The 16,298-nt window shown below is 38.6% G+C and overlaps 1 protein-coding gene and 1 pseudogene across 4 annotated transcripts in view; one reads left to right on the top strand and one right to left on the bottom strand.

The window, feature by feature from the left end:
- The window catches only part of RBL1 (RB transcriptional corepressor like 1), a gene marked incomplete at its 5' end in the record, with an annotated part of 69,933 nt that overhangs the window by 14,286 nt on the left and 39,349 nt on the right, over positions 1-16,298 (top strand). For all 3 annotated transcript variants that reach the window (XM_081149785.1, XM_081149786.1, XM_081149787.1), the window contains 5 exons: positions 1,624-1,673; positions 2,981-3,167; positions 4,464-4,630; positions 11,813-11,925; positions 12,108-12,211. In XM_081149785.1, coding sequence (XP_081005911.1) covers positions 1,624-1,673; positions 2,981-3,167; positions 4,464-4,630; positions 11,813-11,925; positions 12,108-12,211 — 621 coding nt within the window. The remainder of the gene's footprint in view (positions 1-1,623; positions 1,674-2,980; positions 3,168-4,463; positions 4,631-11,812; positions 11,926-12,107; positions 12,212-16,298) is intronic.
- LOC308563079 (small ribosomal subunit protein eS19 pseudogene) lies at positions 13,881-14,388 on the bottom strand (annotated as a pseudogene). Its single transcript has one exon. The product of its transcript is annotated as a small ribosomal subunit protein eS19 pseudogene (transcript).

The following is a 16,298-nucleotide window of genomic DNA, read 5'->3' on the forward strand; positions in this document are numbered from 1 at the left end:
AGACAACTATAGGAGGTTCTGATAAAAAATTATGAAAAACAAAAGGTCAGAGTAAGCTGATTTACTGCCATAATTTGAATAATTCCCTACTGTTTCCTAGAAGTAGGATGGTGTATAACAACTGTAGCTTTAATTCCTTATAAATAGAGCAGAAAATCCCATATAGTTTGGTAGACACTTGCAGGCTATCTGCATGCATTCTGGTTTGTTTGTTTTTCCTCAAGAATTTATCCAACTATTTCTGTTTTTATGAAGTGACTTGTTCCTTTGGAACTCAATTTTTATTTCCCCAATATTTGGCCATTTAATCCGGCTAGAGCCCTGGCTGCTTTGGCTCAGTGATTAGAGCGTCAGCCCGAGAACTGAAGGGGGTCCCGGCTTTGATCCCAGCCAAGGGCATGTATCTCTGTTGCAGGCTCGATCCCTGGCCCTGGTCGGGCACGTGGGGAGGCAACCAGCTGATGTTTCTCTCCCTCTCCCGCTCGCTCTGAAAAGCAGTGGAAAGATGTCCTCGGGTGAGGATAGAAAGTGAAGCACAACGTGGTGGAGTGATCATGCACAGTTGTCCTCCTGCCCGTGGGCCTAGGTGTTTTGCTCGGGCTCTCTTCTTTATTTAATTTTTGTTTTGTACAATTTTTAATTTACATATGAAGACCTTTCATATGAAAACCTTTCAAAATCAGAGGCTGTGGCAATACTGGATTCAATTTCTACATAACTTTACATGGGTACCTATTGTCAAGCTAAATGATGGTCCCCTCTTTGAAGATGGGAAATACTCTTTCTGCTCTCATCATTTATGTATATTGAACCCTGACCCCTGAGGGCATTTGGGTTTGCAACTCCTGATGTGTAGTAATCTTAAGCAGTGTGGGTATACAAAAGTATTAACAGTATATATAGTTTTCCTCTCACCAGTAATAGTACTTATGTTGCCTTTGAATCTTTTGCTTGCCTAACACAGTCAATATGTGTTAGTTTCCTTTCTCCATAGACAGGTGTTTAAAATTGGATAGCTTTCATCAGAATCACTAGGGAAATTTGCTAAAAATGCTACCTCAGCTCAGGCCTTGAGGTCTATCAGTTTGCATTTTAAACAAGTTCCACTAAGTGATTCATATATAACTAAACTTTGGAAACCACCACTGTAGACTAATTTTAAAGTATTTTCAAAACTTGACTTTAGCCCAACCGGTGTGACTCAGTTGGTTGAGCGTTGTCTCATGCACCAAGAGGTCCCTGGTTTGATTCCTGGTCAGGGCACATGCCTGGGTTGCGGACTCAATCCTCTGTAGAGGGTGTGCAGAAGGCAGCCAATTGATGTTTCTCTCTCATTGATGTTTCTATCTCCCTTTCCCTTCCTCTCTCTGAAGCCAATAAAAAGATGATAATAGTAAATTTTAAAAGGCGATTTAAAAAAAAATTTACTTTAAATGTTTTTTAATATTTTATTTGCATGCTGATTTAGCTTTACTGGTCTGAAAGAAATATTTAGTAATTCTGTTTTGTGTTTGTATGATTTATAACAACTACCAATGTGAAAATTTAGGTAAATGTTATGTTTTTATGTGGATGCTAATATGCTTAATTATATGATGTCACATAATGACTTTTTCCCCCCAGATTTTAAAGGGAGAATGCCTCCTGGACCTTTCCAGTTTTACTGATAATAGGTAAGTATCTAACCATTATCTGAAATATTGTATCTAAACTCCTGCTACTTTAGTGACTTGAGTGAGTGTTGTCACTAAGCCTTGTTGTTTTTAAATCATTTATTTTAAGAAACCATTGGCACTTATGACGGCTACTCTCCAGCCTGGCCAGCATGGCTCAGTGGTTGAGCATCAACCCATGAACCGGGAGATCTGAGTTTGGTACCTGGTCAGGGCATGTGCCCTGGTTTCAGGCTCTATCCCCAGTAGAAGGTGTGTAGGAGGCATCCAATCAGTGACTCTCATCATTGATGTTTCTCTCTCTCTCTCCCTCTCCCTTCTTCTCTCTGAAATTAATAAAAACATATATATATATTTTTTAAAAGACAGCTGCTCTCCAGGGAAAGTCATAAACAGACCCAGTGACTTCAGTATCTGAGTTTTTATACTTTTATTAATCAAGTGTTTTTATACTTTTATTAATCAAGCACAAATTCAGAATGTGCTTATATTTCAAAGCCACCATTGTTTCCTCAATAATCGGATCTTAATTAGGTTCAACTGGATTTCATTTTAAGTATATATTCTTTCACTTGCCTTTCAAAGTAATTTATTGCTTTGTATGTGAATGTGAAGTGTGTTCATCAGATAGGAACCTCTGATATCGTTAGATGAGCAGACTTAATAAAAACTAGAAGGATGCCCTGGCCATTGTGGCTCAGTTGGTTGGATGTCACCCCGTGATTGAGGAGTTGTTAGTTTGATTCCTGGTTGGGGCATATGCCTGAGTTTCAGGCTGGATCCCCAGTAGGGGGCATGTAGGAGGCAGCCAGTTGATGTCTCACTCTCACATTGATGTTTTTCTCTCTCCCTCTCCCTACCTCTTTCTAAATATCAATAAAAAATCTTTAAAAGAAAAAAAAGCCCTGGCCGGTTTTGCTCAGTGGTTAGAGTGTTGTCAGAATGTCGGCCTGTGGCCTGAAGGATCCCAGGTTTGATTCTGGCCAAGGGCATGCACCTCGGTTGTAGGCTCGATCACCAGCCCCAGTTGGACTGTATGCATGAGGCAGCCAATTGAAGTGTCTCTCCTACATCGATGTTTCTCTCTCTCTCTCTCTCTCACTCTCAAAAGCAATGGGAAAAATGTCCTCTGATGAGGATAAAAAATTTTAATGTAACTTAAAACAAGGGGGGGAAAAAGACACTAGAAAGTCATCAGCTTTTCCACGCCGTGGAGTCTAAATCTATCTTTAAGTCAAGATAAACCCATTGTGTTTTATTCTGTTACTTAGTTTTATTCTTACAGCTTAAAGTAATTCTCTTTTCAGCAAAGCAGTGAATAAGGAGTATGAAGAATATGTTTTAACTGTTGGTGATTTTGACGAGAGGATCTTTTTGGGAGCAGATGCAGAAGAGGAAATTGGAACTCCTCGAAAGTTCACTGGTGACACCCCATTAGGAAAACTGTCAGCACAGGCTAATGTGGAGTGTAACCTTCAACAACACTTTGAAAAAGTAATATAATCTAGACTGACCTCAGTCTTGAATGATCTTTCTCTTTCTGTGTGTGATTCTACTAACAGCAGAAGCATCTTTCAAGTTAAATCTTGAGTTTCTTCTACTAATTCATATTTCCCATGAAAGCCTTAAAAGGTAATTTTTAAAAACTATGGCATTTAGTATTTTTACCACATTTCTAGCTATTTTTCATATTTCGGATATATTTTCCCAGAATGTCTGGGTTTTTCAGTAGAGAAATGTGTCTTTTGACATAAAGGATTTATGCTTTCTTCCTAATCTTTTTATCACTAGCCACCATTCCATTGCTTTAAAATTTAGTTTGCTTTCCTACCCATGACAAACTATGTGCTCTTCCTAAACTTCAGCCATAAAACTCTGAACTTGATTTTAATAACCAAGGCTTAATTCTATATATAAGTGTAAAATGGGTTGGAGGATAAGGTTTGATGGAAAAGTCACTGGTCTAGAGCAGTGATTTTCAACCTTTTTTTTCATGGCACACATAAACTAATTACTAAAATTCTGCAGCACATCAAAAAATGTATTTTTTGCCAATCTCACAAAAAAATAGATATAATTTTGATTGATTTACAAAAAAATAATAATAATAGTAATTACCTACTCTTTTTGCTCCAAAGTGGCTTTTTAAAAATTCAGGTGTCTGTATATAAGGATTTCTGGCACCAATAATTAATCAGTTAGATACAACCTTATGTGACATGACCAGCAAGTTGCAACTCTGTAATATAAACTATGTATTATGGTTCAAGATGGCATTCATACTAGATGGCATTTGTTGTGTTGGCTGTTGTCTTTGATGTTGGGGTGATGCTGTTGTCATTTTTTAATTTGAGTCTAAGGGGAAAGAGGTCAGTGCCCCTGACTAAATAGTGAGGTATTATTGCATGTTTTGAAAATTCTTGCAGCACACTGGTTAAAATCAGTGGTCTAGAAGAATAGAAAACCTGTTTTAGTCCAAGCTCTGCCATTAACTTTGTCAGCTTAAACAGGTTTTTTAACTGTGCCTCTTATGTAACATGAAAATGTATATGTTATTTTTAAGTAAATGTTAGGAAGATAAAATGAGACTATACTTTGAAAGAGTGTTACTCAAATGTAAGGATGTTATTAGCATGATATTGCTAAAAATTTGGTGGGTAACCAACTGGAAGAGGAAGGGAAAAAGTAGCCTACTAAATATGAATAGAGAAGAAAGTATATGTACTGAATTAAACATATAGTAAGGGGGAAGGTAACTTTTTAACCTCACAGATTGTTCTTTTTTGACAGAAAACATCATTTGCACCTTCTACCCCACTGACAGGACGGCGATATTTACGAGAAAAAGAAGGAATCATTACTCCTGTTGCTTCAGCCACTCAGAGTGTGAGCCGGTTACAGAGCATTGTGACTGGACTAAAAAATTCACCAAGCGAACAACTTATAAATATTTTTGAGTAAGTTCAATACTATTATTTTTCTATATGTCTCTTTTAAATTAGATTTTGTATTTTATTCTGTATTCAGTGTATTCAGAATTCTTAAGATAGTGGATATACATCTGGAAAGTTTTACTCTACCGTTTCAGTCACAAAGTATGTTGACCTAAAATCAGATAGAAGTACCTATTAAAAATTTCATATCAATATTTATATTTTTATAGACTTTCAAGGTTAAATATATCCGAAAGGTTATTTAGCTCTGACATTCCACTCTTGTAACAACCCCTAAGTTATGCACTATTGTTTTTCTTTTTACATTGACTTTAAATGGCTTCAGTCTGAATGTTTATCAAATGGACGACTAATTACATATTGATGGTGCAGCCATAAAATAGAATTTTATACAACTGTTTAAAAAAAGAGGGATAATTGTAAGAACCTGGTGGGATTCCTGGAGATAAAACCCAGGAAATTTTGGGGGTCCCCCTAAGATTGCAGCCCCGAGTCCTCACACTAGTCCTCACTCAGCCTCTAGCAATTCATTAAAATGACAATTTAAGTGTCCTTACCAGTTTATACTCCCTCTGCTTCTACTCCAGAAGTATGGAACAATGGGAGAGCTTTCCTGATCAATAAGGAGGACACTGATAGCTGGGAAGTTTGATACTTGCTCAAATGAGGGTAGCTTTGCTACCTCTGAATTCTAAAAACAACCCTGCCCTTCAAGAGCAACTGAAGTCCTTCAAAGCTGCACTGATTGCCCTTTATCTCCTTGTGTTTATAATTCTCATACCTATCATTGGAATAGTGGCAGGAGATGAGTAAATTAGAGGAGTGTTTGTGCAATGCATCGACACAAATTATGTCTCTGAAAGAAAAACAAGTGCATTTGGAACCGGAAATAAAAGGAGAAGTGAAACTATTGAGTAACATTATTCATGATCTCAGACTGAAAGATTGGGAACATTCTCAGACATTGAAAAATATCACTTTAGTTCAAGGTTGTCCTGGACCCCTAAGTGCAAAAGGAGATAGAGATCTCACACTGGAGAAGATGGTCCATGAGGCATAACAGGTCCTCCAGGTCCTAAAGGTGATCAGGGAGCAGTTGGCTTTCCTGGAAGTCAAGGATTCTCAGGACCAGTGGAGAAGACCAGGAGACCAGGAAATCCTTGACAAAAAGGCCAGAAGGGCGGAAGAGGGAGTAGAAACATGCTAAGCCCAGTACCACTCCCTGATCATAGTAGGGCAGGACCCTTTTAAGATCAGGTGGGTTAGATATATTTAAAAATAAAAAATAAAAAAGCCCGGCCGGGAGTGGCTCAGCGGTTGAGTGTCAACCTAGGATCCAGGAGATCGGAGTTCGATTCCCGGTCAGGTCACAGGCTTTGGTTCCGGGCTCAATCCCCAGTTGGGGGCATGCAGGAGGCAGCCGATCAATGACTCTCCCATCATTGATATTTCTGTCTCTCTCTCTCCCTCTCCTTCCCTCTTTCTGAAATCAATAAAGATATATTTAAAAAAAAAAGATCAGATGAGTTGGGCGGGACACCTGCTACCATCTCATTAAAAGGCCCCTCACCTCTGGACAAATCATTGGCACACCTGACTCCAAGATCCCTTTGTGGTTCTTACAAATGACCTTGGTTTCTGTGTGGTGCCGTTCATCCTCATGGCTTCCTCTCCTGGTCCTGGGTGGTGCTTGGGCCTCTGCTTTCATTCTCATACCTCTACTCACTCCAGTACCTCAGCATTACTACCAGCCCCTAATATCCCTAACCAGGACACCTTCCATTGGCTGTTCCAACCAGTCCTCAGAGTCAGGCCAGCAGCCCACTGCCACCCAGTCCTCAGAGCCAGGCCAGCAGCCCACTGCTATCTAGTGTCCTACTGAGCCAGTTTAACCCATTGGGTTCTAGAAATTTTATGGGTACTGACTTACATGGGTTCTTCACATTAAACACTATTCTCAACCAGCACAATAGGGATGACAAAAGAAAATTTATTCAGCATATGTTTATTGTGCTCCTCCTGGTGCTGGACTTAACAGTTAATAAGGTAGCTGTTGTGTCTGGCCTTACAGAGCTAATTGTCCCTGAAAGGCATAGAAATGTAGACAGGCAATTATATAATACGGCAGAGCTATATTGGAGGAAGAACAGGGCTCTATAGGTGTTTAGAGGAGATCAAGATGTTTAAATTCGTTAGAATTTAAAAAGGTAAGTTGATTTTGATTTCCATAGTTTACCTTATCTTCTCCAAATTACAGCCTTTTTTTCAAGTTTTATTGTAAGGTAAAGTGAAGTTTGGACAGTTCATTCAACACATTTGAACCAAAAACCAAAACTTGTTTTTTAAATTTCCTGCTCATTTCAAGCAAGAATTTTTTATCAGTGAGGCTGCAAAAAGAAAAAGAAAGAAGAAAGAGAAAAACAGAATTTCATGTAAAAGCTGATAATTTTTTTTTAATTCTAAAATGTTCTTTGTATTTTATGCTTTTTAAATATATATATTTTAGTGGAATGTTCATGTTGTTTTTTTATTTTTAATGTCTTTATTCATAGAGAGGAAAGGAGAAGGAGAGAGAGAGATAGAAACATCAGTGATGAGAGAGTCATTGATTGATTGCCTCTCACACGCTCCCTGCTGGGGATCAAGCCTGCAACCCAGGCATGTGCCCTGACCAGGAATTGAACTGCAGTCTCCTGGATCATAGGTTGATTCTCAACCGCTGAGCCACACTGGCTGGGCTGTATGTTATGCTTTAAATATCCAGTATAGGACTGGGAGAAAACGAAATATTTCAGTAGAACTAGAGATACTTTGTGTAGGTGAAGAAAGGGCTGAAACAATGAAAAAGGAGAAAAGGTAAGAAAAGGCAGACAAAAAAAAGGAATAGGAAACATGTGGGATTCCATGTTATTTTTAAATGTCTCTATTAACAGGTCACATTTTCACAGCTCTCCTTTCCTTCAAGGTTTAACAATATTGAGTCCTAGGGTTCACAGCATTAAGGTTCTAGTAGAATCCTATGTAGTGTACCTGTATGTATCTCACCACTTTCATTCCTTTCCCTGTGAAATGAATGTCTTAACACCTATCTCACAGGGTTGTGAGGATCACAGAAGATAGTGTGTGTGTGAAGATGTTCTATAAAATCATCAAGTGCTTTGAGCATGTTAAAAGAAAAATAGGCCCTGGACCACTGTGACTTGGTTGGAACATCATCCATGCACAGAAAGGTTGCTGGTTTTGTTCCTAGCCAGGGCACATACCTAGGTCTCAGGTTTTATCCTTAGTGGGAGCACATATGGGAGGCAATCAATCATTGTTATCTCTCTCTCTCCTTTTGCCTCTCCCTCTTAAAAAAAAAAATCTAAAAAAAAATCAGTAAAACATCCTCAAGTGAGAATTTTTTTTAAAAAAAAAATAAGAAAGAAAAAGAGGTTAGTTTCCTAGTAAAGATGGAAAAATGAAGCCAGATCAGGGAACCTTCTTTCCTAATACGTAATAAAATAAGAGAAATAATAAAAACCAACGAACTATTTACTAACAGCAACCAAATGAGGAAAGGGATATGATATCATGCTATAAATTTCCAGAGTGTTGGTCAGCAAAGAATTGGGTGATTCTGGTATGCCCATCCCCAAGAAGCAATACTGGGGAAAGAGGGTATGTTGATAGGATCTAGAGAATGCTCGTTAATACCCCAGATGTGGAGAGAAACAAAGGGATGAGTAGGTAATGGTTAAAAAGTCATAGAACCCTATCCAAGTGAAAGTTCCTATATACCACCACCAAGATCTTGGCAGAAATGTGGAAAACTCCCAGGCCTGCCATTTTCGAAGGTTTCATGATAATTTGGGGACATCTTCATAGAACTAGAAGATATCTAGGGAAATTTAATTTAACTAAGTCTTAGAAGAGAAAGCAAAGTCCTGGTCCTCCAACAAAAGCTAAACAGCACCAGCTGAGCTTTACCCCTTCTCCCAAACCTTTAGTCGACAGAAAAGTGGACAGAACAATCCCCAGCCTCAAACATAGCTCAGAAGATAAGCAGATGACAGTTAAGGTAGGAATACTGTCATGAATATCTTTCTTCATAGCATTTGAATAAATTTATCAGGACTGACTACCCATTTAAGCATGAACAAGTTCAAAAGAAGTGACAAGGCAACTGTGCAAACATTTTATAAAAAATAAGAAAGGAAGAATGAAAACAATGCAAAAGACAACAAAACCCAGCCGGCATAGCTCATCAGTTCATCATCGACCTAGGATCCAGGACGTCATGGTTTGTTTCCTGGTCAGGGCCCACGCCCGGGTTGTGGGCTCCATTCCCAGTAGGGGGCATGCAAGAGGAGGCTGATCAATGACTCATTGATGTTTCTTTCTTTCTCCTTTCCTCTCTCTGAAATCAATAAAGACATATTTAAAAAACAAAAACCACAACAAAACAGGATGGTACAGTATTGGCATAAAGACAGACATGTATATCCCCAAAATAAATTTTCCTGTATATGGTTAAATATTTGACGAAGGTGCCAAGACTACACTATGAGGAAAGGATAGTCTCTTCAACAAATGGTGTTGGGAAAACTGGATATCCACATGCAAAAGAACAAAGATAGACTGTTAACACCATATATAAAACTTAACTCAAAATGGGTGAAAGACCTAAACATGAGACCTGAAACTATGCAATTAGAATAAAGCATAGGGGGAAAGCTATATGACATTGGAATCGGCAGTGATTTATTGGATATGACACCAAGATTTTAGGTAACAAAAGCAAAAACAGACCAATTGGACTACATCAAACTTAAATACTTCTGTATAGGAAAGAAAATAACCCACAGGTCAAGAGGCAAGCTATTGGAATAGAAGAAGATAATTGCAAACCCTGTGTCAGATAATAGGTTTATAGCCAGAGTATATAGAGAACTACAATTCAATAACAAAACAAAACCAAAAAAATCACCCGGTTAAAAAACGGGCAAAGAGTTGAATGGACATTTCTTCAAAGAAGATATACAAATGGCTACAAGCTTATGAAAAAATTCTCAACACTAATCATCAGGGAAATGTAAATTAAAACCAAAATGAAATATCCCCTCACACTCATTAAAATGGCCACTGTCAAAAACAACTTAAAAAAACACACCAGAAAATAACAAATGTTACCAAATATGTGAAGAAATCAGGACCCTAGCATGCATCTGGTGGGTTATGAAAGTGTTGTAGATGATGTGGAAAACGGTATTGAAGTTCCTCAAATAATTAAAAATAGAATTTTTATGATGGAGCAATCCCACTTATGGGTATATAGCCAAAATAATTGAAAACAGACTCTCAAAGGCAGTTGCACATCTAAATTCATTGCAGCATTACTCATAATAGCTGAGAATTAGAACCAACCTCAGTGCCCTATCAACAGGTGAATGGGTAAAGAAAATATAGTATATACATACAATGGAATATTATTCGGTATTAAAAAGAAGGAATTACTGTCATATGCTACAATATGGATGAATCTTGAAGATGTTTTACTAAGAGAAATCAAAAGACACAAAAGACAAATACTGCCTGATTCTACTTATATGTGGTATATAAAGTAATCAGACTGATAGAGAGTAGAATGGTGGTGCCAGGGGTTGAAGGAAGCGGAAATGGGGAATTGTTCAATGGGAATACAGTTTCAGTCATGAAAGATGAAAAAGTTCCAGAGATCTATTTTACAACAGTGTGCACATAGTTAACAATATGTAATATACACTTAAAAAGTAAGAGGATAAATTTATGTGCTTTTTATAACATTAGGGGGGGAAAGACAACCTAGTTGGAAGAAAACAACTCGAGGCTGAGCTTTGCCTTAGAACTTGACAAGAAAAACTAGTTTTGCTATTACCCTACCTACCTCTCTGCACATGATACTGGTCTGTTTGAACATGGAATTGGAAGTACTGAACCCTGTACTAGATATGTGGCTTTGGGCAGATCTCTTTCTCACAGTCATGGATTTTTTTGTCATTTCTGAATTAAGACCTGTATTCTGTATTGGAATGATAGAATGGTAACAATAATTTTAAGGTAGCAGGGTTTAATTGCTTCTTGTCAAATGTTTTCCTTTTTGTGCTATATTTTTCTATTTGTTATTCTTTTGGCTTAGGTAAGAACTACATGCAGTTTATTTTTCCAGCAGAATATGTGGGGGGGGTGTAGGTGTGTGTGTGTATAACCACTGCCACATCATCTTTCTATTTTTTCTTTTTTAAAAAAAAAATATATACCTTTATTGATTTCAGAGAGAGAAAGGGAAGAGAGAGAGAGAGAGAAACATCAACGATGAGAGTCGTCATTGATCGGTTGCCTCCTGCACAGCCCCAACTGGGGATCGAGCCCACAACTGAGGCATGTGCACTGACCAGGAATCAAACCGAGATCTGGATTGAGGCCAATGCTCAACAGCTGAGCCACGCCCTGCAGGGCTCTATTTTTTATTAAATCAGGTGTACTGAAGTATAATTTGTATATAATTGTTTCACTGTACAGTTGTATCAGCTTTGACAAATATAATGTCAAATATAGTGTGTAACCACTGCCATCACAATCACCACCATATAACAGTTTCCTCCCCAAATTTATGCGCCTTTGTAGTCAACCCCTTTTCATTCCTTAGCCTCTGGCAACGACTGACATGTTTTCTGTCTTCATAGTTTTGCCTTTTCTAGAATGTCATAAATATAAGCATGGCCCGGCCGGGTGTGGCTTAGCGGTTGAGCTTTGACCTAGGATCCGGGCGATCGGGGTTCGATTCCTGGTCAGGGCACAGGCCCGGGTTGTGGGCTGCAGCAGATCAATGACTCTCAAATCATTGATGTTTCTATCTCCCTCTCTCCCTCTCCTTTCCTCTCTCTGAAATCAATAAAGGTATATTAAAAAAAAAAAAAGAAAGAAACATAAGCATGATATAGAGGATGCCAACTCTTCTAAAATTGAAATTCCTAAACAATATGCCAAATTACTTCATTTAGCAGTTGTAGACTTGTTTGAAATATACTGTGTTTACATATCTAGGTTTGCAACTGAGACTAGAACTTTGGTCACTAAAAACCAAACTAATTCTTAAAAAAAGAAATGTTGGTAGGCTGGGTGGTTCTTTTTTTCCTGGTAATTGGTTCCTGTTGTATTTTATAGATCTTGTATGCGTAATCCTATGGAAAATATTATGAAAATAGTCAAAGAAATAGGAGAGACTTTCTGTCAACACTATACTCAATCAACAGATGAACAACCAGGATCTCACATAGGTAAGAAGACAAAACTAAAGTTAACACAATATTAAAAATAGATTGTCCCCCAAAAAAGTAGAAATTCAAGTTTTTTTCCTTCCCTGCTATTCTTAATTTATCAGATTTGAGATTGTATGTTTTGTTCTTTAGCCCTTAACAGACACATTTCATTAGCACGTTTTCCCTTTTTCCCCCTATAGACTTTGCTGTAAACAGACTAAAGCTTGCAGAAATTTTGTATTATAAAATATTAGAGACTGTAATGGTTCAGGAAACACGAAGACTTCATGGAATGGACATGTCAGTAAGTAAATCCACTCTGTCAGCCACTAGCAAGGTCCATAAATCTTAAGCCTGGAAGCAGTGTGTTGAGAGGTTCAGCAATGCATTGTGGAGGTCAGCGGTTAAGGGCAAACTTAGTCAAGATGACATATTAGTTGGCCTTAGTTGTCTTTGGCACATCAAGAGCTAGCCACCTCTAGGCAGGAATGTGAAGTACGTAAAATTTGTCTTTGGTACACCATCAGTATCCTTTCCCTGTAGGCCCTGTTCTTTGTCCTTCATTCGCAGCTGACTAATATTGGACCCTTCCCCTGACTATCATAAGGTATTTGCCCATACCGCCCAGGGATTTTAGAGGAATAAATTCTTGTTTCTATTTTTTCATTTTCTTTGAACATTTGATCAAATCTGAGTACTTTCTCCCAATAGCTATGCAAAGGAGTTTTTTACAAAGTCAAGCCTATTATACATCAGCTTCATCCCCCTTCCTTTCATTACTCTTGGAGTCTTCTGACCGTCAGCTCCAGTATGGACAGGTTGACACATAGAGGTGCAGCATAACTATTATAAGAAAATCTGTTTCACCCTGGAACATTCCACTCTTTTCTGTGTTGGTTCCTCTTTTTCCGGGATTCCATGTTTTTCATTATTTACGCTAATAGTTGATAGAGCTTATGTTCCTGTAGCTTCATGAGAAAGAAGTAAATTTTCAACTTTTTACTTTGAAATATAGATTTACAGAAAGTTGCAAAAGTAGCGTAGATAGGTCCCATGTACCCATGTGCTTCCAGTGGTTACATTTTACATAGTACAATGTCAAGCCAGGAAATTGACATTGGAACAATCTCTCTCTCTCTCCCCCCCACACATTGTATCACGTGTAGATTTTATAACCACCACCAAAATCAAGATGCAGAACTCTGTCTCTATACCACCATAAAGATCTCCCTCATACCACCCCTTTATAGTCACACTCTCTCCCTTCAGCTACTAATGTTTTTCACTTCTGTACTTTTAATATACTTTTTTTCTTTTTAATCCTCACCCAAGGATATGTTTTTATTGACTTTTAGAGAGAGAGGAAGGAGAGAGAGAAACATTGATGTGAGAGAAACATTGATTGGTTGCCTCCCATACGTTGCCCTCCATCAGGGCAACCCAGGCATGTGTCCTGTCCAGGAATTGAACCTGCAACCTTTTGGTGTATGGGATGATGCTCCAACCAACTGAGCCACCTGGCCAGGATTCCACTTCTGTTTCTTTTTTAAAAACTTTTAATATGTTTTTATTGATTTCAACGAGAGGAAGGGAGAGGGAGAAAGAAACATCAATGATGAGAGAGAATCATTGATTGGCTGCCTCCTGCACACCCCCTATTGGGGACTGAGCCGGCAACCCAGGTATGTGCCCTAACCGGGAATCGAACCGTGACCTCCAGGTTCCTGGGTCAACGCTCAACCACCATGAGCCCCGCCAGCCAGGCGCCACTTCTGTACTTTTATAATACACTCTGTATGAGTTCAGTTTTTTTAACTTTGTTGCAGTTTATTTTATGACACAAGACATGTTTTCTCTTGGCAAATTCTGGGCACTTTAAAATTGTGTATTCTGATGTTGGATGGAGTGTTCTCAAATGTTAATTCTATCCTGTTGATTGATGGTCTTGTTTAGTTCTCCATATCCTTGCTGATTTTCTTTTTTTACGAATGAGGCAATTTATTAACCCAGCATTTGTTCTAATGCTTCTTGTTGGCAGTTGCCACCTGTCCAGCGATTCTGTCCAGATCTCTCTGTCCCTGAGGTGTCAGTTTGCGGCCCCCATCCTGGTCCTTTTCCACCATTTTCAGCCCCTCCAGGGCTTGGAGGACCCGGCGAGCCACACTCTTAGCCTCTGCTAAAGTGACTGGGCATGACACCATTTCTCCACCGTCCTCCATAGATCTTGGTCATGGAGCCAACCCTAGCACCGCCCCAGAGGTACAGGTGCTGTGCTGTGGAAGCAGCTCCTGTGTAGAACCAATTTTCATGGTAGGGAGCAAGCTCTTTATGCCTGGCCAACTTGACAGTGTCCACCCATTCAGGGACTTTTAGCTTCCTGGACTTTTTGAGGAAGGCTGCCAGAGTTCTGACGAACTCCAGCTGGTTCACGTCTTTTACAGTAACTCTGGACATCATGCGGCCTCCACGCTGCCAGCCAGGGGAAAGGTCCTTGCTGATTTTCTATGTAGTTTTACCAATTGTTGACAGAACAGTATTGAAGTCTCCAAATAGAATTGTGGATTATCTATTTCTCCTTTCAGTTCTTTCAGGTTTATTTTTTTATAATCCTCACCCAAGGATGTGTTTATAGATTTCAGAGAAAGAGAGAGAGAGAAACATCGATTGGTTGCCTCCCTCATGAGAGCCCCAACAGGGGATTGAACCTACAACCCAAGTATGTGCCCTGACTGGGAATCGAACCTGCCACCTTTTGGTATACGGTACAATAGTCCAACCAACTGAGCCACCCAGCCAAGGCATCTCAGATTTTTTAAATTCACATATTTTGAAGCTCTGCTGTTCATGCATACAAATCAGATTGCTGTGTCTTCTTGGTAAATTGATCCTTTTATCATGATAAAATGTCCCTCTGAATCTGATAGTTTTCTTTTTTCTGAAGTCTATCTGATGTTTACATATAGCCACTCCTGCTTTTTTGATTCATGTTTGCATGGTGTATCTTCTTTCCATCCTTTTATTTTCAAACTACCTGTATTGCTGTCTTTGAAGTGAGTTTCTTGTAGGTAGCATAGAATTGAATCATGTGTTTTAATCTACTCTGTAAGTTTCTTTTAATCAGTAAATTTAGACCACTTACATTTAATTATTGATATCTTAGGGCAGCGATTTTCAACCTGTGTGCTGCAAGAATTTTTTAAACACATAATACCTGACCACTTAGTCGGGGGCACTGACTTCTTTTCCCTTAGATTGCCAAATTTAAAAATGACAGCAGTCAACACGACAATAGCCTTCTGGTGTGAACTAATCAAAAGTATACCTATTTTTTTGTCAGATAAACAAATATATTTTTTGATGTGCTGCAGAATTTTAGTGATTAGTTTGTGTGCCATGAGATGAAAAGGTTGAAAATTGCTGTGTTAGAACGTAAGTCTACCATTTCATTTTTTGTTTTCTATTCTGTTTTTTGCTTCTCTGTTTTCTTTTTTTTACCTTCCTGTAGATGACTTGAACTTTTTTAGACTGTATCTTTTTGTATTTTTTTTTTAGTGGTCATTCTAGATATTGCATTATACAGGGTGGGGCAAAGTAGGTTTACAGCCCTGGCCAGTGTGGCTCAGTGATAGAGTGTCAGTCAGCACACCAAAGGGTCTCAGGTTTGATTCCTCATCAAGGGCACGGACATGGGTTGCAGGTTTCAACCCTGGCCAGAGCGTGTTCGGGAGGCAACCAATCAACTTGTTTCTCTCACTTAGATGTTTCTCTCTCCTTCCTTCCCCCACTTCCACTCTCTTTAAAAATCAATGGAAAAAATATCCTCAAGTAAAGATTAACAACAGTTAAAAAGGTTTACAGTTGTTCATATGGAAAATAATATAATAATCAATAAGTGGCCCGGCCGGGCGTCGCTCAGCGGTTGAGCATCCACCTAGGATCCAGGAGATCAGGGTTCGATTCCCGGTCAGGGCACATGCCCGGGTTGTGGGCTGCAGCTGATCAATGACTCTCTCATCATTGCTGTTTCTATCTCTTTCCCCCTCCTTTCCTCTCTCTGAAACCAATAAAGATATGTTTAAAAATAATAATAATAATTAATAAGTAACAATACAAGAATAAAACTGTTTCAAGTACTCACAACTGTAAACCTTCTTTTGCCCCACCCTGTACATACATAACTTCACAGTCCACTGATACAGACATTTTACAAGTTCAAGTAAGGTGTGGAAACCTTACCTCACCTTAAGTCCCTTTTTTAAAATTTTGCATAATGTTTTTTAGACTCTGTATTTAGAAGTCTAGATTGACAATCATTTTCCTTTATGATTTTGAAGGCATTGCTCTATTATCTTCTAGATTCCAGTGTTGCTAATTAGAAGTGGCATTTTAAT

This window comes from Miniopterus schreibersii, assembly GCF_964146895.1.
Source record: "Miniopterus schreibersii genome assembly, chromosome: 10".
NCBI lineage: Eukaryota > Metazoa > Chordata > Mammalia > Chiroptera > Miniopteridae > Miniopterus > Miniopterus schreibersii.